The sequence below is a fragment of the Gopherus flavomarginatus genome, chromosome 18, assembly GCF_025201925.1.
Source record: "Gopherus flavomarginatus isolate rGopFla2 chromosome 18, rGopFla2.mat.asm, whole genome shotgun sequence".
NCBI classification, from domain to species: domain Eukaryota; kingdom Metazoa; phylum Chordata; order Testudines; family Testudinidae; genus Gopherus; species Gopherus flavomarginatus.
In genome coordinates, this window is record NC_066634.1 from 23,802,389 (window position 1) to 23,829,052 (window position 26,664).

The window sequence follows — 26,664 nt, forward strand, 5'->3', positions numbered from 1 at the left end:
TTCTCCTACTGGCTTTTCTATGGTACCATTCCTGATGTCCAATTTGTGTCCATTTATTCCTTTACGTAGGGACTGTCCGGGTTGGCCAGTGTAAATGGCAGAGGAACATTGCTGGCACACGATGGCATCTGTCACATTAAAAGTACCCATCCTTCAACAACAAAAACTTCAAAGAGAAGCTGCAAAGCTGCAATTCATTTGCAAACTTAACACCATTCATTGGGCTTGAATAGGGGCTGGGAGTGGCTGGCGCACTACAAAAGCTATTTCCCCTCTCTTGGTATTGACACCTCCCCATCAGTTACTGGGAGTGGACCACATCCACCCTGACTGACTTGGCCTTGTCAGCACTGGGTCCCCACTTGTGGGGTAACTCCCTTCTCTTCACGTGCTGGTATATTTACGTCTGTATCTGTAACTCTCACTCCATGCATCTGAAGAAGTGGGGCTTTTACCCACGAAAGTTTATGCCCAAATAAATGTTAGTCTTTAAGGCGCCACTCCTTGTTGTTTCTGTGGATACAGACGAACATGGCCACCCCTCTAATAATTATCATGAGACTTGTGACAAAATCATGAGATTTGGCCACGGACCCCTGAATTCTGCACAGGCATGGGCATGTTCTGGGAGGCGGTGGTAACTGGTCCCCTGCTGTGAATTCAGATGAACTTTCCTGAGCATCCCGTGCAAAGGGTGACTGCAAAGACTGCATCTGGTTCCTCCTTTTCCTTCTGACAGCACATACGTCAGTCCCCCGCTTGGTGGCACCACAGGCTGCCTGTCCAGCCCACATTCCTGCCTTCAGTGCAAAAGCTGTTCATATGCCTCCCCCCCCCCAATATTTGTTCTCAAGTTCCCCCCACAACCCCCTGATAATTTATGTTAATATATTCCACTGTCTGCCTTGTGTCATCTGGCAACTCCTTTTCCCTTCGGCAGCCTCCCAGCCTCTCCTCAGATGTTCTGCAGGATCTTCTGCAAGTTCACTGAAAGATTTTTTCCTCCTTTAGGAAAAAAAAATTGCATGGGCCAGAGAAGAATTTTTCTCTGCAAAGCGCCATTAGCAGCTCTGATCCCTGCTGAGATTGTGCCGCTAGCTCCTGGTGCTGGCTTTCTCCGTGCTGCAGAACTTTTTTTTTTTTTTTTTTTTTTTTTAGGGAGGAAAGGGGAGAACAAGTTCCTTCCCAAACGGCGTCAGAAGAACCCCCTCCCCCCCCCGTGCCAAGCCTATGATCTTGGCTCAGGAGTTATTCTGTTTGAGTTTCTTTAAATCAAGCAGCATACGCAACGCCGTGCCTTTAAATTTCATCTGATTACCAAATCCAGGTCTGGAAATCACCCAAGAGATACACCCGTCTCCCCACAAAAAAAGATCTATCCATTTGGATCTACTGATCAGAGATCTGCTGATTCCTAAGGGTCTATTGGTTTCAGATCTGTCGGTCTCCTGTCTCCAAGAGCTTTCCATTTGGACTGACTGATCTCCCAGAGATCTAGCAATTTAAAGATCTATCAACTTCACATCTGCTGATCTCCAAAAGACTGTGGCTCTTCCTGGTTTTCGACGGGGTTTTCAGCTTGGATTCATTGATCTCTCTATCGGATCCGTTGAACTATTGACTCACAGATCTGAAAGCGCTATCAATTCTGAGCTATTGATCTCGGAAGGATCTATTGATTAGGATCTATCGATCTCCCAAGGAGCTCCCGTTGCCCAGTTTCTCCCCAGGTGTGTACGGCAGGACTAGGGGAAGATGTTCAGCTGGATGAGGAAGAACGAGAAGACGACTCCTGAGGTGATCCACACGGTCACCGAGGGGCTGAAGAACCTTTACAAGAAGAAGCTGCTGCCCGTGGAGGAGTTCTACCGTTTCCATGACTTCCACTCGCCAGCCCTGGAGGACGCCGACTTTGACAACAAGCCCATGGTGCTGGTGGTGGGGCAGTACTCCACAGGGAAGACCACCTTCATCAGGTACTTGCTGGAGCAGGACATCCCGGGCAGCCGCATCGGGCCCGAGCCCACCACCGACTCCTTCATTGCTGTCATGCATGGCGAGACCGAGGGGATCATCCCGGGCAACGCCCTCATCGTTGACCCCAAAAAACCCTTCCGCAAGCTCAATCCCTTCGGGAACACCTTCCTCAACCGGTGAGTGCTGGCCCCCCGCTTGCTGGCTCCTGCTCCCAAAGGGCTGGCCATCAGTGGCCAACGTCCCCGTGAACTCAACCCCCGTCTGCACACGTGCAAAACCCTGTTGCTCGTGTGGTGGCTGGAACAACCAGGCCTACTGGGCACCCCTTGAGTGAGCTTCCCTCCACAGCCACTTAACTCAGCCCAGGCTAGCCCACCACACAACGATCGAGGGCTGCTGGTCCTCCAGTGCCTTCCCACAATGCTCCCCAGCCACCGCTAACTCAGCCTAGGCTAGCACTGCCCATCCAGGGCTGCTGGTCCTCCAGTGCCTTCCCACAATGCTCCCCGGCCACTGCTAACTCAGCCTAGGCTAGCACTGCCCATCCAGGGCTGCTGGTCCTCCAGTGCCTTCCCCCAATGCTCCCCGGCCACCACTAACTCAGCCCAGGCTAGCCCACCACACAACGATCGAGGGCTGCTGGTCCTCCAGTGCCTTCCCACAATGCTCCCCAGCCACCACTAACTCAGCCTAGGCTAGCACTGCCCATCCAGGGCTGCTGGTCCTCCAATGCCTTCCCCCAATGCTCCCCAGCCACCACTAACTCAGCCCAGGCTAGCCCACCACACAACGATCGAGGGCTGCTGGTCCTCCAGTGCCTTCCCACAATGCTCCCCAGCCACCACTAACTCAGCCTAGGCTAGCACTGCCCATCGAGGGCTGCTGGTCCTCCAGTGCCTTCCCACAATGCTCCCCGGCCACCGCTAACTCAGCCTAGGCTAGCACTGCCCATCCAGGGCTGCTGGTCCTCCAATGCCTTCCCACAATGCTCCCCGGCCACCGCTAACTCAGTGTGGCACAACAGAGGGCTGCTAGTTGTCCAGTGCCTTCCCCCAGGGACCCTGTGCCACAGCCTTTCCTTGCCATGTACCATTGCCTCCTCTTCCTCGTCTTCAGCTCACCCCCGAGCCAGCCCGGGCTGACCCAGCTTGGGTCCTGTGGCTGTTCAATCGGCATGCTCCAGGGCGTGAGCGGATCAGCCCCATGGAGGGGTCAGGAATTCCCCCCATGGGGTGAGATGCCACAGCCGGTACCTCATGGTCCTCGGGAGTGTCTGGCTTGACCCGCTCTCTTGCAGACAGGAGGCCTGGCCTGGTGGGCCCATTCCCAGCTCCTGTTAGTCTCCTCCCCTCACTTTTGCTTAAGCAAAGGGATGTGACATAGGAATGGCCAGCGGGTCGTCTAGCCCAGAGAACTATGGGATAATCTGGCCACTAGGGGATGCTTTCCCCTGATCCCCAAGACTTGGAAGGGGGCTTATGCCCTGAAGCTTGGGGACTTGTATCCCTTATTAAACCAAAATCCCCAGTGTGTCTTTAAACGTTCTCTTTATCCCTAAGCGCTTGGCCTCAGAGCTTGTAGCAGGGAGTTCCGCTGGCCAATGCCCGGCTGCATTTCCTTTCATTGGTTTAAACAGCTGCCATTCAGAGTCAGTGGGCGTCCCCTTGCCCTTGGGACAAGCAGGGGCAGCCCATTCCCCTTCTCTAGCCCCTCCCACCCCCAGCTCCTCTGCTCTCCTCTCCCAGCCCCGATCTATCCAATCTCCCCCCAGGGCAGAGCCATGGTTCATTTCTACAGCCTGTCTCCACCCTTGGCTCTGTCCTGTCCGCCTTCTGTGCTGGACATCCTGGGGGGACAGGGTGGTGTGTCCCCTCCAGTCTATCCCCCTCACCCCCAGGGGACAGGACGGTCCCCTCTGCTCGCTGCAGTCGGATAGTAAATGTCTCTTGCAATGGGGCTCCCGCCCTTGGGAGATGACACTGTTCCGAGGGGGGTGGGGGGGACAGATGGGAACAGACTCCTCTCCTCCGGGATGTTCACTGCATTGTAGATTATGAGGATAGGAGAGACTATCCAGAGCCCTGGCCCGGGGAGTCCTGCTTCGTGCCCGGGGCCTCCGGGACAACTCGAGTCTCTGAGCGAGAGCCGAGCTCGAGGCCCAGGCCGCACCGTGTCAGGCAAATTCCCCTGCCAGGTTTTGTTCAAGCATGTTTCAGAAAGGGTGGGTGGGGCGTGTGTGTGTGTGCACATACATTCCTCTGTGTTAGTGCATTTGTGTGTCAGTATATGTGCATGCATCCCTGTGTGTGTGTGTGTGTGTGTGTGTGTGTGTGTGGGTGGGCGTGCCAGCCACCCGGCGTGTGTGTGTGCGGTCAGTGTGTGTGCATGCATCCTTGCATGCATGTGTGCGCAATCCGGTATGTGCGTGCATACATCCCTGCATGTGTGTTTGTCACCCAGTGGGGGGGACGTGGCACTAGGGGGGGGAGAGGAGGTTTCAGATCCGAGCCCTCCTCTCTTAGTTTCTCACACACAACCTAGGAGCCATTTCCTGCCCTGATGTTGAGGGAGCCGGCCTGGGGGTGTCAGTGATTAAATTTGTGGCTAAGCCACTGGCCCTGCTTTGTAAACCTCTCCACTGAGCCTTTCAGGAGTCACAGAGTATCACGTGGGACTGCTCCCCTAACACACACCGAAGTGCAGCTGCCTCGGGGGTGGAACACAGCAGCACTTCAGCGGCCGCACACAGCAGCTCAGGATGACAGCAAGGCAGCGTGTGCTTGTTGTCAGGACTCCTGAGCATTTCCCCTGACTCTGCATAACCCTGCACATGTCGTTTCACCTCTTTGAGCTTTATGCCCTACAGAGCCAGGGATCGGACCCAGGAGTCCTGGCTCCCAGGCCCTCTCTGAACCAGCCACTCAGACATCCCACACCTTTCCCAGAGCCAGGGATCAGACCCAGGCGTTCTGGCTCCCAGGCTGTCCCTGCACCAGCCATTCAGACCCAGAGCCAGGGATCGGACCCAGGCGTCCTGGCTCCTAACCCTCCCTGCTCTAACCACTAGATCCCCCTCCCCTCCCAGAGCCAGGGATAGAAGCCAGGAGTCCTGGTTCCCAGCCCTACCCCACCAGCTTTAACCACTAGATCCCACTCCTTCTCCGAAAAGTGGAGATCCCTTGCCCCATCTGGCACAGCCCTGCCTTGGCTTCCTGCCCCAACCCTGCTCCACCAGAGCCATTGCAAACAGCTGTTCAACCCTGCATGTCCGTGCCCAGCCCCTTGGGAGAAGCCTGGGCTGTTGGGTTTGACGGGGAGGGGGCTGGGACTGGGGAGCTGCGGCTGAGGGAAGAGAGGTTTAAACAGCAGCAGCCCCCCGTGATGTGCGGCCAGCCTGGCCTTGTCTGGGGTGGGGGGTCTCATGCAGAGCAGAGGCACCTGTTCCCACCCAGCCCCGGTCTGTGGCGGGGGGGGGGGGGGCAGACTGGGGGCTGGGTCTGAGCCAGGCTCTCAGGAATGCAGGGCCTGTGGCCCAGTCCCCTCCCCGGTCCGGCCTGCCTGGAAAGAAGGCGTCATTGCTGCAGATGCGCTGGCGGCAGGGAGCCACGGGCGGCCAGGCCCTTCTCACGAGATGGCTGGCAGGAGGCCCCCGGGGATGGGCAAGCTCTGCTCAGGGCTGAGCTGAGGGGTGCAGATGGGGAAGACGGAGTGAGGGGGGCCTTGAGGAAAGGCTGGGACCCAGGAGATGGGGGTTCAGTATCTGGCTCTGTCACAGACTCGCTGTAAATCGCATCGTCCCTCAGTTTCCCCTGTTGGTCACATAGGGATAATACATCTGTAGGGGGACTGGCTCTCACTCGTGTCTGTGTAGCACCCAGCTCAATGGGGCCCTGATCTTGGTTGGGTTCTGGGCGGCGCCCGGCGCGACGGGGCCCTAATCTCGGTTGGGATCTGAGCAGCTCCTGGCGCGAAGGGGCCCTGATCTCGGCTGGGGTCTGGGCAGCACCCAGCTCAATGGGGCCCTGATCTTGGCCGGGGTCTGGGCGGCGCCCGGCGCGACAGGGCCCTGATCTCGGCCGGGGTCTGGGTGGCACCCGGCGCGACGGGGCCCTAATCTCAGTAAAATAAAATGAATTCTGACTCTGGAAACACTCTCCTTTCTAGACAAACAGGCCAGGCTGCCTGGGTTCTTTTCATGGACTTTGGCGGCTTTCCCAGGGCAGTGGGCCCTGGAGCCTAACCCCAAGCCCCATGAGGTCAGTGCAACGGCTCCCGTCAGCCCTCGGCTTGGAGCAGGCCCCAGGAGCCCATCTGGCCTGTAGCGAATCAGCCACGGCTGAGCTGGGAGCCCCCTCCCATGCCCAGCTCAGCTGGGCCTGGGCAGGTCTATTTTTAGCAGCGTGTTTATATCGGACCGACCCGACTTCCTCCAGCGTGGAGGAGTTTGTAAACACGGGCTCCTCCCATGAGCCCCCCACTCGTGTGCATGGCCTGGCTTCCTGCCGATGCCCCCACCCGCCCTGCTTAGGCCAGGGAGCATGGGCCAGCACCCCCCATCCTCTGCACCAGCCCTGGCTCGCTCTCCTCTTCCCAGATCCCCCAGCCTGCATCTTGCTCCATCCTTCATTCCTTCTCCCCCCTCTTTTCCCCCCTGGGCCTGCCACTGGGGCCTCTTTCCCCTTCGCCCGTGTCCAGGCGCTGGCACGTGGCTGGTGCCGCTGTGCCCCCGGGGTGCCAGCGGGAAGGAGAAGACGTTTTCCAGCGTGAGCCGATGCACCGGGCCTGCTGCGGTTGGGGGGGGGGAGGTGTGGAAGAAGGGTGGCCACAGGCTGGCATAGGTGAGGCCTGAGAGGCCAGGGGGTGGCTGCTGCACCCTGGGACTGGAGGGGTCCAAATGTCCAGCCCTGGTGTCGCTGCACAGGGCCACTGGCCTCTCCAGCCAGCCTGGGGCTCCCCTAAGGCTGCTGTTCTGTATGGGGGGGGTGACCTGGCTCCCCGGCACCCCCAGGGCCCCAGGCTCAGGGACAGGCAGGGACTCCCCAAGGTTTGCAGGGTCTGTGATTCCCAGTTACCCCTCCCAGCACCTGGAGAAGGGGAGGGAAGTGGCTTTAAACCCTCTGAATCCTGGGAGCTGCCTGGCCCTTAGTGTAAATTACAGCAGCCTCAGGGCTGCTCTTAACTCATCTGTGGGCCCTGGGGAGCAGAGACTGGCCCCAGCGCAGTGTGCTCCGGCTTGGTCCCCAATCTGCTCCTAGCGCAAGGAGAGGGGGCTGGCAGCAGGGGGAATGAGTAAACAGTAAGTGTTTTCCAGCGGCTTTCTCAGCACAGGGGATAAACCTGCTAGTATTCAAACACAGGAGCCACTAGAGTCTCTGACTGCGCCAGGTGCTGCCCAGACCCTGGCCGGGATCAGGGCCCCCCGCTGGGCCGAGCGCTGCCCAGACAGAGTGAGACAGTCCCACCCTAACTCGACAAGGGCAGACAGGAGACGGGTACCAGCGGGGAAGAGACTTGCCCCAGGTCACACAGCAATTCAGTGACAGAGCCACGCATTGAACCCAGGAGTCCTTGCTCCTGGCCACCCCCTGCTCTAACCACTAGACCCTCCTCCCCTCCCCAAGCTGGGGAGAGAACCCAGGAGTCCTGGCTCCCAGCCCCTACCCTCTAATCACTAGACACCACTCCCCTCCCCCAGCTGGGCAGAGAACCCAGGATTTCTGGCTCCCAGCCCTCCTGGCTCTAGCCACTAGATCCCACTCCCCTCCCCTCTCTTTGCTAGGGTAGGACCCAGGTGTCCTGGCTCCTCGTGCGCAGCGCAAGCTGCTAGGCCAAGATGCCCCTCTCCTGTCTCTCATGCTGCCATTGCTCATCGCTGCCTCCCTCTCCTGCCAGGTTCATGTGTGCCCAGCTGCCCAACCAAGTTCTGGAGAGCATCAGCCTCATCGACACCCCGGGGATCCTGTCGGGAGCCAAGCAGCGTGTGTCCCGGGGTAAGGCCGGGGGGCGAATGCACTGGCTCAGTGCTCTGTGGATGGAGCAAAGGGCGGGGGCTTCACCTGTAACCCCGGATCCCCCCATGTGGGGCTTTGTTCAGGGGCACGTTGATTGCCAGAGTGGGTGGAAGGGCTGCAGAGCCCAGCAGGTCAAGCCAGGACTCCTGGGTTCTCTCCCCAGCTCTGGGAGGGGAGTGGGGGCTGGTGGGTTGGAGCAGGGGGGCTGGGAGCCAGGACTCCTGGGTTCCATCCCCAGCTCTGGGAGGGGAGTGGGGGCTGGTGGTTAGAGCAGGGGGACTGGGAGCCAGGACTTCCGGGTTCTCTCTCAGCTCTGGGAGGGGAGTGGGGGCTGGTGGTTAGAGCAGGGGGGCTGGGAGCCAGGACTCCTGGGTTCTCTCCCCAGCTCTGGGAGGGGAGTGGTGTGTAGTGGGGCTGGGGGGGCTGGGAGTCGTGGTGTATCCCTTTGGCCGGGTGTGTCTCTGTGCACCCCCGGCACCAGGCCCCTCCCTGCAGAACGCCCTTTCCCCGTCCTGCCCAGTGGAGCTCGCACTTGGCTGTCGGGCCTGTTGCTACAGGGGCCGGGCTAGGGCCAAGGGCATTTTTTCACCGTGAGTCATTGTCGCGGGATGAACCACTCGTTGTTGTAGTAATTTGCTTGAACAAACTGTTTGTGCACGTCAGTGTGTGCGGCCCCTCGTGGCAGGCCGTGTGCCCTGTGTCTGGGCACAGCTCAGGGGGGCACATGCAGTGTGTGTATTCGCGGGTGCCCATGTTTGTATCTGTGTGTGTCTGTATGTCAGTGCAGGTATGTGTGGCCGGGGGTGTGTGTGTGCGCGCGTGTGCACGCGGAGTGTGTGTGCGCCCACAGGACGTGTGTGTGTGTGTGTGTGTGTGTGCACGTGCACGCCTTCGGGGGGGTGCACGCCCATGGGGCGTGCGCATGTGTCTGCATGGGGCGTGTGTGTGCGCACGCCTGTGAGGTGTGTGTGTGCATGCCTGCGGGGCGTGTCCATGTGTCTGCGGTATGTGTGTGTGTCCCCTGAGCACTGTGTCTGTGTGTGTGTGCGCGCGTGCATGCCTGCGGGGTATGTGTGTGCCTACAGGGCATGTGCATGCCTACGGGGTGTGTGTGCATGTGCCTATGGGGTGTGGCGTGTGTGTGTGTGCGCCCACAGGACGTGTGTATGTGTGTGTGTGTGTGTGCACGTGCACGCCTTCGGGGGAGTGTGCACACCCATGGGGCGTGCGCATGTGTCTGCATGGGGCGTGTGTGTGCGCACGCCTGTGAGGTGTGTCTGTGTGCATGCCTGCGGGGCGTGTGCATGTGTCTGCGGTATGTGTGTGTGTCCCCTGAGCACTGTGTGTGTGTGTGTGTGTGTGTGTGCGCGCATGCATGCCTGCGGGGTATGTGTGCCCCTACAGGGCATGTGCATGCCCACGGGGTGTGTGTGCATGTGCCTATGGGGTGTGGCGTGTGTGTGTGTGCGCCCATGGGGCATGTGTGCCCACGGGCGGGGGTTTGCCCATGGGCTGTGGTCTGTGTGTATGTGTGTGTGTGCCCGTGGGGCATATGTACCCACGGGGTGTGTGTGCGTGTTCCCACGGGGTGTGTGTGCATGTGCATGTGCCCATGGGCTGTGGTGTGTGTGTGTGCCCCCAGGGTGGGGCAGGGCATGTGTACAAGCAAGTAGTTGCCTTGCGGGTGCCTTGCACCAGGGCCAAGCGGGGCCCCCCACTGCTCACTAGCAGGTGCGATGCCAGCCTGGGGTGGGCTCTGCCCCCCGCCGTGGAGCCCAGGGGCTGGGTGTGACCGGGCTGGGGGCTCCTGGGTCAATGGGGCCCAGCTGCCCCCCCAGGTAGGGGGATGCTGGGAGCGGGAGGCGAGAAGCTGCCCAAGGGCGGGGGCAGAGGCCAAGCCCCAGAGGGACAAACGTGGGTGTTGCTGCACTAACGGGGGTGGGACTGGGGCCAGGACTCCTGGGTTCCCAAAGGGCATTGGGGGGCACAGAGCCATCAGACCAATAAATCTCAGGCTTCATCTCCACTCTGCCCTTGGCCCTGCCCTGCGACCGGCCGGGCGTGGTCCTGGAGCGGGGCTGCAGCTGAGCCCCCCAGTCCCTGCCCCCTGGGCTCCGGCCACCGGGAAAGAGCCACAATGCAGCTGGGCTCCTTCCAGACAGGAAGAGCTGGGGGGGGGGCGCGTTATCCCAGCGCCTCCAAAGGGCCGGGGCTGCCGCTGCTGCTGGGCGAACGCCAGAGACAGATGGCAAAGGAGGGACTGGAGCCGGGGCTTTGAGTCACGCAGCTACCGGCTCCCCCAGCCCTGCCGGCGCCCCTCACTCCTGACCTGCAGCCCCCTACTCCCCCAGCCCTGGCCCCCCCCAGCCCTGCCAGTGCCCTTCATTCCTGACCCGCAGCCCCCTGCTCACCCAGCCCTGCCAGTGCCCCTCACTCCTGACCCGCAGCCCCCTACTCCCCCAGCCCTGCCGGTGCCCCTCACTCCTGACCTGCAGCCCCCTACTCCCCCAGCCCTGGCCCCCCCCTAGCCCTGCCAATGCCCTTCATTCCTGACCCGCAGCCCCCTGCTCACCCAGCCCTGCCAGTGCCCCTCACTCCCGACCCGCAGCCCCCTGCTCCCCCAGCCCTGCCAGTGCCCCTCATTCCTGACCCGCAGCCCCCTGCTCCCCCAGTCCTGCCCCCCTAGCCCTGCCAGTGCCCCTCACTTTCGACCCGCAGCCCCCTGTTCCCCCAACTCTGCCGGGGCCCCTCACTCCCGACCCGCAGCCCCTGCTGTCCAGCTCTGGGTGTCTCTCTCTGCCCCAACCAGACACAGAGTGGGAGCCAGTCCCGGCCCCACGGCGTTGCAGGCTCAGCACAGGGGAGTGCAGAAATGTTACCCACAAACATGGACATTTTCTTTCTCTTGTTCCTGTGCCCCTCACTCCACCCTTTTGGTTATAAAATCATTCCTGGAAGGAAACGTTCGGCCGAATCCATTACAAAGGGGGGCACTGAGTGGGAATGAAAAGGGCCGGGGCCAGAATCCGGTGCGATGTCACCTCAAGGCACGCAGCTGGTTAGTGAGCCTCCTCAGTGGAGTGACAGGGATCCCGCGGGGTACCGCCTTTTGGGAGCTGGGGGGTGATGCTGGGTGCAGAGGGACTGGTGCTCGGATCAGCCGGGGATGAGCTGCAGCCACCTCTGGGGTGGGGCGCGGGGGCCCGTTTATGATTCAGCAATGCCAGCCAGCCATTCGGGGCAGGAAGTGAGGGTGAATCCTGTATCCAAATGAAGCTGGGCGTGCGAACTGAAGGAGGCCGATGACTTCACCCTGCCACGGGATCCGGCGGGGCCCTGGAGCATCACCTCCCAGCCCAGGCTGGATCCCCGTCAGCTGAGCAAGGGCTGGCTGTTCCCACGCTGGGATGCCGGCCAGGGAACAAGAGGCACAGGGGAGCCAACAAAGGGAAGTCCAGGCCTCTGGCCCTGCGGGGCAGGGAGCAGCCGTGGGGGGAAGAGAACTGGAGAAATTAATGATGGTTAAGTCCATAAATGGCTGTTAGCCAGGCTGGGTAAGGAATGGTGGCCCTAGCCTCTGTTTGTCAGAAGGTGGAGATGGATGGCAGGAGGGAGATCACTTGATCATTACCTGTTAGCTTCATTCCCTCTGGGGCACCTGGCATTGGCCACTGTTGGCAGACAGGATACTGGGCTGGATGGACCTTGGGTCTGACCCGGTACGGCCGTTCTTATGTTCCTGGGAAAGCCAGCGCTGGATAACCTGCTTCCACACTGCCACCTGCACCAGGTGTGCAGGGCCATTAGCTCCCAAGGAAACTGAGGGGCAATGGCTCCCCCAGGGCAGCTGGGGAGAGAATCCAGGAGTCCTGGCTCCCAACCCCCCTGCTCTGACCGCCAGACCCCACTCCCCTCCCAGAGCTGGGGAGAGAACCCAGGAGTCCTGGCTCCCAACCCCCCTGCTCTGACCGCCAGACCCCACTCCCCTCCCAGAGCTGGGGAGAAAACCTGGAGTCCTGGCTCCCAGTCCTGGTTTTGGACCATAAGATCATGCTTTGATTATTATTCTAAACCATAGTGCAATGCTGATGTTTAGCAGCTGCTGCATTCCACCTCCAGGGTGGCTGCATTTCAGTTCTGGCTGAGTCCTGGCTGTATAAACAGCTGGCAGGGCCCGTCACAGAGGTGGCTACATCTCAGCGCAGGGTGTGGGATCCCTGTATAAACAGGCCTCTGCCCCGCACCCCAGAGGCGGCTGCATCTCAGTGGCGGGGATCAGGAATCCTTCACACGGCAGTTTATCAAAGCCCTGTGGGGCTCCTGGCAGCCTGATTTCAGAGGCACTGAGCACCTGCCCTCCCGGTGACCCCTGGCCCCTGCAGGAATGTGCAGGGGGGGGTGGGGGTCCCCGGCCTGGATGTGCCGTGGCTGGAGGAATGTAATGGGGTGGGGGCCGTGCTTTCCCACTGACATGTCCGAATTCCTCATTGGGATTCCTCCCTTCTGAATTCATCGCTGGCAAGCGGCTCGGGGTTCCCGGGGCCCATGTGGGGCGGGAGCTGCATTCCAGGAGGGGTTCACCCAGCTGCCATGGGGCTCCCTTGCCCAGCAGCCCACCTGGCCCCCTTCGGAGCTGGAGGGAGCTCCGCGCCCTGAGCTATGCGGGGAATCCAGCCCGGCCCTGGCACATGGCGGCTCGGTAAACACCCTGCTGAGTTCAGGGTGCCGGTGGCTGCTCGCAGCTCTCCCGTGGTGCAAACAACCCTCAGGACAGCCCAGCTCTGCGTCCCAAACCGAACCGATCTCCCTCCAGCATGCAGGCTACAGTGTCATTGTAGGGGTGCTCGGCGGTGGCGCGGGCCGATGTGTCACTGTTGGGGTGCTCAGTGCGGGCTGGGCCATCACCGTGGGGTGCGGGTTGATCACACTGGTTTGTTATTGTAGGGTCACTTGTGACTCCTGCACTGCTACACTGGTCTGTTATTGTAGGGTCGCTTGTGCAGCTGTGCAGCCCCGTGAGCAGGCGCTGCAGCCGGCCATGGGACTGAACCCAGGAAATGCCCAGCCGGGCAGTTCAGTTCAGGCCAGGTCCCTGGCACGTGCTACTTCTGGGAGCAGGGCAGCATCTGAAATCCCCCAGCAGGGCCGGGACAAATGGAGGAAGAAGCTGGTTGAATAAAGCGGGTGATAAGCCAGGGCAGGGAGGTTTCCGTGGCCAGGACAGCTGAGCCCCATAGCAGTGAGAACCATGCCTGTCCTGCCAGCGGGGAGCGCGGTGGGGGCAGGGCGTATGTCCTGGGGGGTGATCGTGGGGGAGGCGGGTGACAGCGCTTGTGAATGGGAACCGCACAACCCGCTTTGACGGGGGGCCACCGGGAGCATTGCTAGTGAAAACCTATGGCCAAGTCGACCCCTGTGAGGCCACTCTGTGTGGTTCTCTCCCTGCTTCACAATTGGGGAAACTGAGGCACAGAGAGAGGAGCAGGGACTTGCTGAAGGACATTCAGCGAATCACTGTCTGAAAGCAGGAGTCCTAGCTCCCCTCCCCCACACTCTCTAACCACAAGATCCCCCTCCCCGCCCAGAGCCGAGGAAAGAACCCAGGAGTCCTGGCTCCCAGCTGCCCCTCCCCGCTCTAACCACTAGACCCCTGTTGCAGGTAGCTAGTGGCAGTTCATGGGTGCTGTTTTTTGGGGGGAAGGAGGAGATCCCCTGAGGCAATGGAAGCCCAGAGCCCCGTCCCTGGTGAGCCCCGTCGCTGAGACGCAGCAACCGCCCAGGTGGGCTGCCCAGGGATTGAGCCGAAAGGGGCAGAGCGCAGAGGAAATTCCCGCCGTGAGCTGGCACAGTCCGGTGCTCAGGCTGTTTCCCGCAGGGGTGATTTATGGCCCTGCTCCCCGGGCCGGTGTCCAAGCCAGGCCTGAGCTGCATGGGATCCCTCACCCAGCACTGAGCTGCAGCCACCTCTGGGATGGGGTGCGGGGCCTGTTCAGATAGTGCCCCATAACCCACCGCTGCTCTGGGCCTGCAAGCGAAGGCCAACCCTGGAGCTCAGGACAGTAGGTGCAGGGCACTGTGAGATCCAATACACCACGGCAAGCTGGCATTGGGGAAAGGCCAGTGCGGCTCTCAGGTGGGCACGTGGTCTGGGCCAGCTGCTGTTCCTGCCCCTTGGACCCCCCTCCCTCTCTAGAGAATCCCCCAAATCCCATCTGGGCTGGAGCCTCAGCTCAGCCTCTGCTCTCCACCTGGACGAGCTCTGGGCCCAGCCTCCCCTTCCCCACCCCAGCTCAGCGGCATCCGTCACCGGGAGCCCCCGTCCTCTGGATCGGCTCCATTTTCCAGGGAGGGCTGGGCGCCAGGCCTGGAAACTCGCTGGCTCCCTCCCTGCTTGTGTAAACAGCGGGGGACGAAGGAGTTCACGGGACCCGATTCTCCCCCCACCCCCCATCACTGCAGCCAAGGGGGCCGGCTCCTGCTCCCTGCCCCCCAGAGAGGCCAGGGGACAGAGGAGGGGCTGCAGCAGGGTAGAGCCCCGCGCCCGGGCAGGGGCAGGGTCACTGGAAAGCTCTGTGCCCTGGTTTCGCTGATCCCCCAGCACGAGAGGCCAGGCCAGGCCACCCCAACCTTTCCCAGGACTCCCGGGCAGCGGAGAGAAGCCGCGGGGGGGGGGGGCGGGTGTTACAGCCCCATCCGGTCCAGCTGGGTTTTGATTCACAGCAGGGCCCCAGCTGGCTCAGACTTTCCTCTGCTCAGCCTCAAGGCTTCCTTTTTTGGTGCGTTGGAGACACTCGCCGCCATGGGCTGCCAAGAGGGAGGGCAAGGGGGGGGGATCGGCTGGGCTCCAGCAGCGCTTTTCAGCGAGGCTGTTCGGGCTGCTGGGGGGATGTAATGAGACATCTCTTCCCTCAGCCCCTGAGCTCCCCCCCACCCCAGTACAGGGGGCCCTAATCTTGGCCAGGGTCTGGGCGGCACCTGGCGCGACGGGGCCCTGATCTCGGCCGGGGCCTGGGCGGCACCCGGCGCGACGGGGCCCTGATCTCGGCCGGGGTCTGGGCGGCGCCCGGCCCGACGGGGCCCTGATCTCGGCCGGGGTCTGGGCGGCGCTCGGCCCGACGGGGCCCTGATCTCGCCTGGGGTCTGGGCGGCGCCCGGCCCGACGGGGCCCTGATCTCGCCTGGGGTCTGGGCGGCGCTCGGCCCGACGGGGCCCTGATCTCGCCTGGGGTCTGGGCGGCGCTCGGCCTGACGGGGCCCTGATCTCGCCTGGGGTCTGGGCGGCGCCCGGCCCGACGGGGCCCTGATGTTGGTTGGGGTCTGGGCGGCGCCCGGCCCGACGGGGCCCTGATCTCGCCTGGGGTCTGGGCGGCGCTCGGCCCGACGGAGCCCTGATCTCGGCCGGGGCCTGGGCGGCGCCCGGCCCGACGGGGCCCTGATCTCGGCCGGGGTCTGGGCGGCGCCCGGCCCGACGGGGCCCTGATCTCGCCTGGGGTCTGGGCGGCGCTCGGCCCGACGGGGCCCTGATCTCGCCTGGGGTCTGGGCGGCGCCCGGCCCGACGGGGCCCTGATCTCGGCCGGGGCCCGGGCAGCGCCCGGCCCGACGGGGCCCTGATCTCAGTGGGAGGCAGTGGAGAGTGATGGGGGCAGGGCGGGGGTGCACTGGGGGAGGAGCAGAGGATGGGGAAGGGGGTCTGTTGGGGGGAGGGGGAGGCAGAGGCCCCTGTCCCTTTCTCAACACACGAACTATTCCTCTGGGCCCGGCCCCAGCACCAGCAGGAGGAGTCAGGGCAGAAACTTGCTGCATAGGGACCACACACCTGGCAGCCAGGTCCACAGGCACCCGGTGCCCTCTGCAGGGAACACCCCATGCCCTGGCAGGGCGGGCGTGGGGCACGGGCTGGGGAGCGAAGGGGCATGGGGTGCAAGGGCTTGGGAAAAGGGGGCAGGGTGGGTGTGGGGCACAGGCCTGGGGAGTGGGGAGCAGGTGTGGGGCACAGGGCCTGCCCTGCCCTGACGGCATCTCCCCGCGCGGCCCCGCAGGCTACGACTTCCCGGCCGTGCTGCAGTGGTTCGCGGAGCGCGTGGACCGCATCATCCTGCTCTTCGACGCCCACAAGCTGGAGATCTCGGACGAGTTCTCGGAGGCCATCCGAGCCCTGAAGGGCAACGAGGACAAGATCCGGGTGGTCCTGAACAAGGCCGACATGGTGGAGACGCAGCAGCTGATGCGGGTCTACGGGGCCCTCATGTGGTCCCTGGGGAAGGTGTTCAACACCCCCGAGGTGCTGCGTGTCTACATCGGCTCCTTCTGGGCCGAGCCGCTGCTCGTCTCCGACAACCGGCGGCTCTTCGAGCTGGAGGAGCAGGACTTGTTCCAGGACATCCAGAACCTGCCCCGCAACTCGGCCCTCCGTAAGCTCAACGACCTGGTCAAGAGAGCCCGGCTGGTCAGGGTGAGCGGGGGCACCGCGGGGCGGGGACCTAGGCGGGCAGGGGGACCGAGGGGCGTGGAAGGGGGATCTGGGGGCACTGCGGGGGGCGGGGACCCAGGCGGGCAGGGGGACCGAGGGGCGTGGAAGGGGGTTCTGGGGGCACTGGGGGGCGGGGACCTAGGCGGGCAGGGGGACCGAGGGGCGTGGAAGGGGGATCTGGGGGCACTGGGGGGCAGGGACCTAGGCGGGCAGGGGAACCGAGGGGCATGGAAGGGGGATCTGGGGGCACCGCGGGGGGCGGGGACCTAGGCAGGCAGGGAGACCGAGGGTCGTGGAAGGGGGATCTGGGGGCACTGGGGGGGATGGGGACCTAGGCAGGCAGGGGGACCGAGGGGCGTGGAAGGGGGTTCTGTGGGCACTGGGGGATGGGGACCTAGGCGGGCAGGGGGACCGAGGGGCATGGAAGGGGGTTCTGGGGGCACTGAGGGGGATGGGGACCTAAGCGGGCAGGGGGACCGAGGGGCGTGGAAGGGGGTTCTGGGGGCACTGGGGGGGATGGGGACCTAGGTGGGCAGAGGGACCGAGGGGCGTGGAAGGGGGATCTGGGGGCACTGGGGGGGATGGGGACCTAGGCAGGCAGGGGGACCGAGGGGCGTGGAAGGGGGTTCTGTGGGCACTGGGGGATGGGGACCTAGGCGGGCAGGGGGACCGAGGGGCATGGAAGGGGGATCTGGGGGCACCGCGGGGGGCGGGGACCTAGGCGGGCAGGGGGACCGAGGGGCGTGGAAGGGGGATCTGGGGGCACTGGGGGGGATGGGGACCTAGGCAGGCAGGGGGACCGAGGGGCGTGGAAGGGGGTTCTGTGGGCACTGGGGGATGGGGACCTAGGCGGGCAGGGGGACCGAGGGGCATGGAAGGGGGTTCTGGGGGCACTGAGGGGGATGGGGACCTAAGCGGGCAGGGGGACCGAGGGGCGTGGAAGGGGGTTCTGTGGGCACTGGGGGATGGGGACCTAGGCGGGCAGGGGGACCGAGGGGCATGGAAGGGGGTTCTGGGGGCACTGAGGGGGATGGGGACCTAGGCGGGCAGGGGGACCGAGGGGCGTGGAAGGGGGTTCTGGGGGCACTGGGGGGCAGGGACCTAGGCGGGCAGGGGGACCGAGGGTCGTGGAAGGGGGATCTGGGGGCACTGGGGGGGATGGGGACCTAGGCAGGCAGGGGGACCGAGGGGCGTGGAAGGGGGTTCTGGGGAGCACTGAGGGGGATGGGGACCTAGGCGGGCAGGGGGACCGAGGGACGTGGAAGGGGGTTCTGGGGGCACTGAGGGGGATGGGGACCTAGGCGGGCAGGGGGACCGAGGGGCATGGAAGGGGGTTCTGGGGGCACTGGGGGGGATGGGGACCTAGGTGGGCAGGGGGACCGAGGGACGTGGAAGGGGGTTCTGGGGGCACTGAGGGGGATGGGGACCTAGGCGGGCAGGGGGACCGAGGGACGTGGAAGGGGGTTCTGGGGGCACTGAGGGGGATGGGGACCTAGGCGGGCAGGGGGACCGAGGGGTGTGGAAGGGGGATCTGGGGGCACTGGGTGGCAGGGACCTAGGCAGGCAGGGGGACCGAGGGTCGTGGAAGGGGGATCTGGGGGCACTGGGGGGGATGGGGACCTAGGCAGGCAGGGGGACCGAGGGGCGTGGAAGGGGGTTCTGGGGAGCACTGAGGGGGATGGGGACCTACATGTGGAAGGGGGGTTCTGGGGTCGTGGGTGGAGGGCACTGAGGGGGACAGGGGGACCTAGGCAGGTGGGGGGACTGAGGGGGGAGAGAGGGAGGGGAGTTCTAGCAGGGTGAGTGGGGTGCACCGAGACAGGGGGACTGAGGGGACAGGGAGCCCCTGGTCACCCAGATGGCAAAAGGACCTGGTTATCATCCTAGCCACCAGAACTCCTGGGTTCTCTCCTTGGCCTGGTCTGGCCTGGCCTGGTGTGGGAAGTGGGGTCTGGTGGTTAGAGCAGGGCTGAGAACCAGGACTCCTGGGTTCTGTCCCAGGGAGGGGCGGGCTAGTGATCAGAGACCCCTTGGCTGCGGGGTGAGGTCTCACATTCTCTCTTAACTGGTGGGTCTCATGCCCCTTGGGGCTCTGCCCCTCCTGAGTTTGGGGGGAGTCTCTGAGGGCAGCTTTTGGGGCTGTGTTTCCTACCCCCCCTCCATATCATTTCAGGGCTGTGACTCTTAGGCAGCAGATTGCTCCGGACACGAACCCCCAAAACTTGGCTGTCCTGTCCTGAACAATGGCCCTGCGGGGGGGAAGTTACGGGGTTTGTGAGCTCCCCCCCCCGCATCCTGTGCCTGGTTTCCTCGTTAATGGTTTCCCATGTGATAGAGCCTTCTGCAGCTGTGATCGAGCCCCCCCGCCTGAGAAATGGGGACCCCCTCCCAAGTAACAGGGCCCCCAGTCTGAGAAATGGGGAAAGTCCCCAGCCCCACAGCTGGATCGGGGCCAGCGCCCCTAGAGGGGAAAGGCCCCAGCTCCTGGCCCCAGCCCCACGGCCGGATCAGGGCCAGCGCCTCCTAGAGGGGAAAGGCCCCTGCCCTGGAGCTGGATCAGAGCTGACACCCTTGACAGGAGAAAGGCCCCGGGTCCCGTACCCCACCCCCCGAACCAGCCAGCCCCCGGTTCCCTAGTCTAACAGGCTTTTGGAAAGCTCTCTCCCCCCGAGGGCGCGGCCCCTCCAGTAATGCAGGTTCCTCTCCCCGAGCCCCCAGTGACGTGGGGGAGTTTTAATGAGGCTCCTCCATTGGCCCGAGAGGAAGCGCCAGCTTGGCTTTCGCGGCCTCTTTCCCTCCTGCGCCGCCTTATCTTTTCCTGCCACCTGCTGCGCCGGCTCCCCGGGCCCTTTGTGCGGCCCGGGCCCCCGAGTGGCAATTTCCTCCCGGCCACGGCCGGAGCCAGGGAACAGAACGTCCATGGAACAGCCGCCGACCACTTTCCACCGCCGGCTGCCAACAGCCGCCTGGGTCACGGAGGCTGGACGCCCCCCTCGGCCCCGGGGCCAGCGTCACAATCGAGCGGAGACCTTCATCTGCCCCGTGCCCCCTTGATGTTGGTGTCTGGCCCCGATCCTTAGTGCAGAGGGGAAACTGAGGCACAGAGGCGCTTTCTTAAGGTCACAGTAAGTTGGGGCCCTGTTGTGCCGGGCGCTGCCCACACCCCGCCTGAGATCTGGACTCCCATTGTGCCAGGCGCTCACAACTTAACTTCACAGAAACCGAGGCAGGCTGAGAACCCAGGAGTCCTGCACCCCAACCCTGTGCTCCCAACCACTAAATCACAGGGGTTCAACTGCCATCTGTGCAGGCGGGACCTGGGGTGCCCGTCCTCACCCAAGGCTCTGGGGCGCAGATTTTCCTCTTTCTCCACTGAGGGAAGGCCGTGAAGCGCAACACCGGGGGACGTGGGGCAGCAAATTCCCTGACATCTCAGGGCTGCCACGCGGCTGGGGGCAGCCAGGCAGGGTAGGGCCTGCTGTGGGGCAGAGCCCCAGCCCCTAAGAGCTCACGGGCTAAACTCCCCCCAGAGGGGCTGCAGCCATGGCCTGTAGTCCCCCCTCCAGTGTATTTTAGCTGGATTTGGGTTGTTAAATCTTTCCTTATAAATCAGCTCCTCAGCCCCCCTAATTGTTACTAGAGCCCCACTCCCAGAGCCAGGGAGAGAACCCAGGAGTCCTGGCTCTCAGCCCGCCCCCCCCCAGCTCTAACCACTACACCCAACTCCCCTTCCCAAGCTGGGGATAGAACCCAGGAGTCCTGGCTCCCAGCCCCCCCCCTGCTCTAACCACTACATACACATCCCCAGAGCTGGGTATAGAACCCAGGAGTCCGGCTTCCAGCCCAATGCCCTGGGCCCTGCTGGGAACCAGGCGGGATTAGTCTGGAGCTGGGGGGTGTCATGGAGTCCCCGGGCGATGCTCTGAACTGCTCCCCACCAAGCTAGGCAGGACTTTGGGGAGCCTCCTCTCCCTTGGAGCAGACTGTCTGCAGGGCAAGAAGCTCCCACGGCTTCACCTCCTGGGTCTCCCCTTGGAGCATTCAGCATCCTCTGCCCCTCCGTGTGCTTCCCACAGCGAGTCGCCCCAGCGGGGTCCTGGGGGGGCCACAGGGTCTTGCCCCCCCACTTTGCAGTCAGACGTGACTCTCAGCCAGCCAGTAACACAGAGGTTTATTCGATGACAGGAACAGGGTCTAAAACAGAGCTTGTAGATACAGAGAACCGGACCCCTCGGCCGTGTCCGTTCTGGGGGGCAGTGAGCCAGACCCCCACGTCTGCACTTCACTCCTCATCCCCAGCCAGCTCCAGCCTAACAACCCCTCCAGCCCCTCCTCTCTGCTCAGCTCCTTTCCTGGGCCAGGAGGTCACCTGATCCCTTTGTCTCCAACACCTTCAGCTGGCACCTTTGCAGAGGGGGGGCCCAGGCCATCAGTTGCTAGGAGACAGAGTGCCAGGTGCACTGGCCCCTTTGCTTTGCAGCAATCACACCCCCTGATCCCACCACCTAGGTATTAAGAACTGCAGAGGGGACACTGAGGCACCAAGCCAGTATTCAGAGCAAACATTAAGGACACTCCCAGTTCGTCGCAGGGGCCCGTCCCGAGGTGAGGGTGGGGACTGCAGCGAGCTCCCCTGCCCTGCCCTGCCCAGCTGCCCCAGACGGATCCTTCCTGCGGAAGCCGAGGGAGCGAAGCTCTGGGTCAGTGCCAGGCCGGGGGGGGGCAGGAAGAGCTGCTGACGGGAACTGGCCAGGCCCACTGGTGCCGTAGGGGGTCCGAGCTAGGCTGGGGGGGGAGGAAGATGGGGGGGCCATGCTGGGGGGGGGGAAAGGGGCTGGATAATTGACAGCTCTGCCAGCAAACCCAGGGGTGGGAGTTGTGGCTGGCACCAGGGGCGAGTGCCTGCTCGCTCTGGGAGCAGCCCCTGCAGGTGGGTCCCCACCCCCCAGTCCCTGGCTGATGCCCCCTGGCCCCCCCAGGTCCACGCCCACATCATCAGCCACCTGAAGAAGGAGATGCCCTCGGTGTTTGGGAAAGACAACAAGAAGAAGCAGCTGATCGCCAAGCTGCCCGTCATCTTCGCCAAGATCCAGCTGGAGCATCACATCTCGCCCGGCGACTTCCCCGACTGCGGCAAGATGCAGGTGAGAGCTGCCCCCCGCCACGGGGCAGGGCAGGAGCTGGGGGGTGATGGGCCAAGTTAGGGGTAGGGGAGGGACAGGGACAGGCCGGACTGGGCCGTGGGGGGGGGAAAGGGGGCCAGGCTATACTGGGCTGTGGGGAGGGACAGGGACAGGTCGGACTGGGCCGTGGGGGGGGGGGAAAGGGGGCCAGGCTATACTGGGCTGTGGGGAGGGACAGGGACAGGCCGGACTGGGCAGTGGGGGGGAGGGGGCCAGGCTATACTGGGCTGTGGGGAGGGACAGGGACAGGCTGGACTGGGCCATGGGCGGGGAGGGGCCAGGCTATACTGGGCTGTGGGGAGGGACAGGGACAGGCCAGACTGGGCCGTGGGGGGGGGGGAAAGGGGGCCAGGCTATACTGGGCTGTGGGGAGGGACAGGGACAGGCCAGACTGGGCTGTGGGGGGGGGGGGAAAGGGGGCCAGGCTATACTGGGCTGTGGGGAGGGACAGGGACAGGCCGGACTGGGCAGTGGGGGGGAGGGGGGCCAGGCTATACTGGGCTGTGGGGAGGGACAGGGACAGGCCAGACTGGGCCGTGGGGGGGGGGGAAAGGGGGCCAGGCTATACTGGGCTGTGAGGAGGGACAGGGACAGGCCGGACTGGGCCGTAGGGAGGGGAGGGGGCCAGGCTATACTGGGCTGTGGGGAGGGACAGGGACAGGCCAGACTGGGCCGTAGGGAGGGGAGGAGGCCAGGCTATACTGGGCTGTGGGGAGGGACAGGGACAGGTCGGACTGGGCCGTGGGGAGGGGAAGGGGGCCACGCTATATTGGGCTGTGGGGATGGGGGGGGCCGACTGGACTGGGCCATAGGGAGGGGGCCTGGACTGGGCTGTGGGGAGGTGGGGTGGCCAGACTGGACTCGGCTGGGGGGGAGGGGCCTGGGCTATACTGGGCCGTGAGGATGCTGGGGGGGCCGGCTGGAATGGACCATGGGGAGTAGCGGCCTGGGCTATACTGGGCTGTGGGGATGGAGGGGGCTGACCAGACTGGGCCGTGGGGAGGGGGGGCTGGCTATACTGGGCCGTGGGGGGGAGGGGGGCTAGGCTATACTGGGCCATAGGGAAGGACAGTGCCTGGCCGGACTGGGCCACGGGGATTGGGGGGGGGTGACCGGACTGGGCCGCGCTCCCCCCGTTGCTGACCTCCCCCTCCCCGCAGGAGCTGCTGATGGTTCACGATTTCACCAAGTTCCACGCGCTGAAGCCGCGGCTGCTGGACGGGCTGGACGAGATGCTGACGGGCGACATCGCCCGGCTTATGCCCCTGCTGCGCCAGGAGGAGCTGGAGACGCCGGAGGGCGCGGTGCAGGGTGGGGCCTTCGACGTCACCCACAACGGCCCCTTCGTGGAGGGCCTGGCCGACGGCGCCTACGAGGGGGCGGACGACGAGGACTGGGTGGTGACCAAGGACAAGCCCAAGTACGACGAGATCTTCTACAACCTGGCGCCCCTGGACGGGAAGCTAAGCGGCACCAAGGCCAAGACCTGGATGGTGGCCACCAAGCTGCCCAACTCGGTGCTGGGCAAGATCTGGAAGCTGAGCGACGTGGACCGGGACGGCATGCTGGACGCCGAGGAGTTCGCCCTGGCCAGCCACCTCATCGAGGTCAAGCTGGAGGGGCACGGCCTGCCCGCCGACCTGCCCCGCCACCTGGTGCCCCCCTCCAAGAGGAGGCAGAAGGGCTCGGCCGAATAAAGGGGCCCCGACTCCCGCCCCCCCGCCCCGTGCCAGGCTGAACTGCTCCAGGAGACTCCAGCTCCCGCCCCCCCCCCCCCCGTGCCAGGCTGAACTGCTCCGGGAGACCCAGATATTCCCCCCCCCGCCCTGTGCCAGGCTGAACTGCTCTGGGAGACCCCGATTTCCCCCCCTCTCGCCCCTGTGCCAGGCTGAACTGCTCCAGGAGACCCCGATTTCCCCCTCCCTCGCCCCTGTGCCAGGCTGAACTGCTCCGGGAGACCCAGATATTCCCCCCCCCGCCCTGTGCCAGGCTGAACTGCTCCGGGAGACCCCGATTTCCCCCCCTCTCGCCCCTGTGCCAGGCTGAACTGCTCCGGGAGACCCCGATTTCCCCCTCCCTCGCCCCTGTGCCAGGCTGAACTGCTCCAGGAGACCCCGATTTCCCCTCCCCTCGCCCCTGTGCCAGGCTGAACTGCTTCAGGAGACCCCAGCTCTCACCCCCCTCCCCTGTGCCAAGCTGAACTGCTTCAGGAGACCCTGATTTCCCACCCCCCATACCAGGCTGAACTGCTTCAGGAGACCCCAGCTCTCGCCCCCCTCCACCGTGCCAGGCTGAACTGCTCCGGGAGACCCCGATATTCCCCCCCTCCCCATGCTGGGCTGAACTGCTCTGGGAGACCCCGATTTCCGCCCCCCCTCGCACCGTGCCAGGCTGAACTGCTCCGGGAGACCTCAATCCCCCGCTCCTTTCCAGCATCAGCAAACCAGCCTCACCCCCACCCAGCGAGGCAGTAATTTAGGACCCTCATCGGTGCAGGATCAGGGCCCCCTAGCATCCCGTCCTGAGCCAGCCACCCTGGAATACCTTCACCATCTCCACCACCGGGCACGAAGCTGCAGCTGACTCTGTCGGGGCCAGCGGGGGGCTGCCAGCCCCAGATCCCCCCCCAACACACACACCATGTTGCCTGTCCACCAGGAGAGACGAGAGAGGCCGCGAGCTGGACCCTGCCTGGACCTCCAGCTACCCCAGGTCATTTGCGGGGAGACCTGACGGGCCCTGGGGCAGTCGCTGTGTTAAAGCGGGAGGGGGGGGGATTTGCCGTGCTCCCCAGTCCCCGAGGCACCAGCTACAGTGGGTGGGGATTGAACCCGGGGCCTGCAAGCCACGAGCTGCTCTCCCCCGACCCGCCACTGGGGGGGACAAAGAGCCAGGCTGGGTTAGCGCAAGTCACATCCTGGCGCTGCCCCCTAGCGTCCTCCGTGCCCATGTCCTGCCTGCGATCCATGGTGGCAGGGGCCGGCGCCAGGCCCCTCGGACCCAGATCCAGCCCTGAGGGCAGCCTGGGGCAAAGCTACCCTAGGGGTTTGTGGGGTTCTGAGCCCAGTTCCCGGAACAGCTGGGCGGGCTGCAGGGGACAGGGCCTGCCAATTAGCCCCACATAGCCCTGTATGGCCCTGCAGCCTGCCTGCCCCCTGGTGGAAGCCTGGGGTATTACAGACTGAGGGGACTGCAGCCCTGCTGGACACCCCTCCCTAGTGGTAGCAGGCGGTACTGCACCCTGCACTGTATCAGCCACGCAATCCACTCAGAATCCGGGGGGCCAGCCGCCCCGTCTCAGCCCGATCGGGGCCATTCAGCCCCATCCGGGAAGTGGGTCTGTGAGTCGTATCCGGGGGGGCGTTTCCCCTCCAGCCAGATGCTTTGTGTATATTGACCCCGTGTATCAGACTAGCCACCCTGTGCTTCATGCCCCTGACACATCCCACTGCTCCCCCGCTCCCGTGCGCTGTGGGGGGCAGCCCCTTGGTATCGTGATGGCAAAATGCTCATTTATTCTGCCCTTTAACCAGGGCGCACTGGGGGCAGAGCATAAGTCACAGCAGCTGTGAAACCGCTCGACTTTGCACCAGCCACCCCTGGCCATTCCAGCCCCAAGTGCCCGGATGGGGCAACTGAGATTCAGGCCCTCGGTTCCCCATCCCGGGGGCAGGACAGTGGTTGGAGGGATGGGGCGGGGGCTAATGCAGCGCTGGTCAGGTGACCAGGTTGGGGGGCTTCCCCTGCAGGCCCTGTCTCTCTCCCGGCCTCCGTCGTTACAGTCCCTCTGGATCTCGGGTCAGATACGGCTGGGAATTGGCCTTGGCCCATTGAGGGGAATGCGCGGCCTGAGCCCAGCTGAAGCCCTGGGAGGTCTTTCCCCCTCGGTGTGTGCGAGCCGGGCTCCAGGACACTCTGTGCGTCATCTCCTCTGCCCCCGGGGCTGTATTTATATCGATCCTTCTGCAATAAAGAGATCTCGCATTTACCTACCGCGTGGCCCCCGATGCTTGGCCCCCGGACCCGGCTGCCGCACGAAATCGGAGCGGCCTGGCCCTCTGCTTCTGGATCCTGCCCCTGCTGTCCTGCACCAGACCTGGGGCTCGTCAGCCAGGTACCTCCCTCACACCCATCAGCCCAGTGGCCTGCCTTGCCCAGCATTCCCGCCCCCCACTTCCTCCCCCTCCCCCTCCCTGCCACCACTGGGCCCATCCACCCTGGTCTCCTGCCTCCCCTCACTGATCCATTGACGGATCGGCCCATCAGTCCATATCCCTGTGCCCTTAATGCCCAAAGCGCCAGGCAGAGGGGGAGGGAGGGGGGAAGCTGTGCATTGTGGGCAGATTCTGAGCCCCCAGGTGGGTCCCCAGGAGCTCCCCGACTCCCGATCTGCCGTCCCCTGGGCGGTGTGGAGACCCCAGCCTGTGCCCCTGGGCAGGAGGCAGGTCCCGGGTCGACCCTGAGTGGGATGAGGCTCGGCTGGGGGACAGGGGACGGACAAGCCTGCAGCCCCGATGACGGGGAGCCGCCCTGGGAACAGACTGTCCTGCACAGGCAGTGCTGCCGGGTGTGTGTGTGTGTGTGTGTGTGTGTGTGTGTATTTGGCTCCCTCCTCACCTTTGCACCACAGGGTGGAGCGAGCGTCTCTGGCTGGTGACTCACCCCCCTGGGTGGCTGCCAGAACCCCGGAGCCCTGGCCAAGGGAAACTTGCATTCCTCCGCGGGGCTTGGGAAAGACGGGGAGTGGGGAGGGCTGGGCTAGCGCGAGTGCAGGGGTGTCCATGCAGCGGAAAGTGTGTGTGTGTGTCGGGGGCAGGGGGAGATTCCAAAATCTCCATCCCTACCCCAGGACCCGGCCAGTGCCGCCCTCGGGACCAGCGGGGGATGGAGGCTAAAGCCAAGGGGCACCTCTGGTCCCTTTCACCCCGCTCACTCATGGCACTTTGCCCTCCCCCGGGGATCTCAAGTCCTGGGCACAGACGGGCCCTGACCCCCAGCTAAAGGTCACCGAGATGGAGGAGAA

At 64.1% G+C, this 26,664-nt stretch overlaps 1 protein-coding gene across 3 annotated transcripts; it reads left to right on the top strand.

Moving 5' to 3' along the window:
* The first annotated feature begins 928 nt into the window (after positions 1-928).
* EHD2 (EH domain containing 2) lies at positions 929-25,629 on the top strand. Of its 3 annotated transcripts, none has more exons than XM_050928513.1 (6): positions 929-2,153; positions 7,870-7,967; positions 16,028-16,440; positions 21,438-21,602; positions 22,802-23,374; positions 23,932-25,629. In XM_050928513.1, the coding sequence occupies exons 1-5, from the start codon at positions 1,756-1,758 to the stop codon at positions 23,336-23,338; spliced, it is 1,611 nt and encodes a 536-aa protein (XP_050784470.1). In that variant the 5' UTR covers positions 929-1,755; the 3' UTR covers positions 23,339-23,374; positions 23,932-25,629. The 3 variants fall into 3 exon arrangements, with proteins under 3 accessions (XP_050784470.1, XP_050784468.1, XP_050784469.1); XM_050928511.1 differs by lacking the exon at positions 23,932-25,629 and adding an exon at positions 23,427-23,673; XM_050928512.1 differs by lacking the exon at positions 23,932-25,629 and adding an exon at positions 23,581-23,665.
* Positions 25,630-26,664: the final 1,035 nt, after the last annotated feature.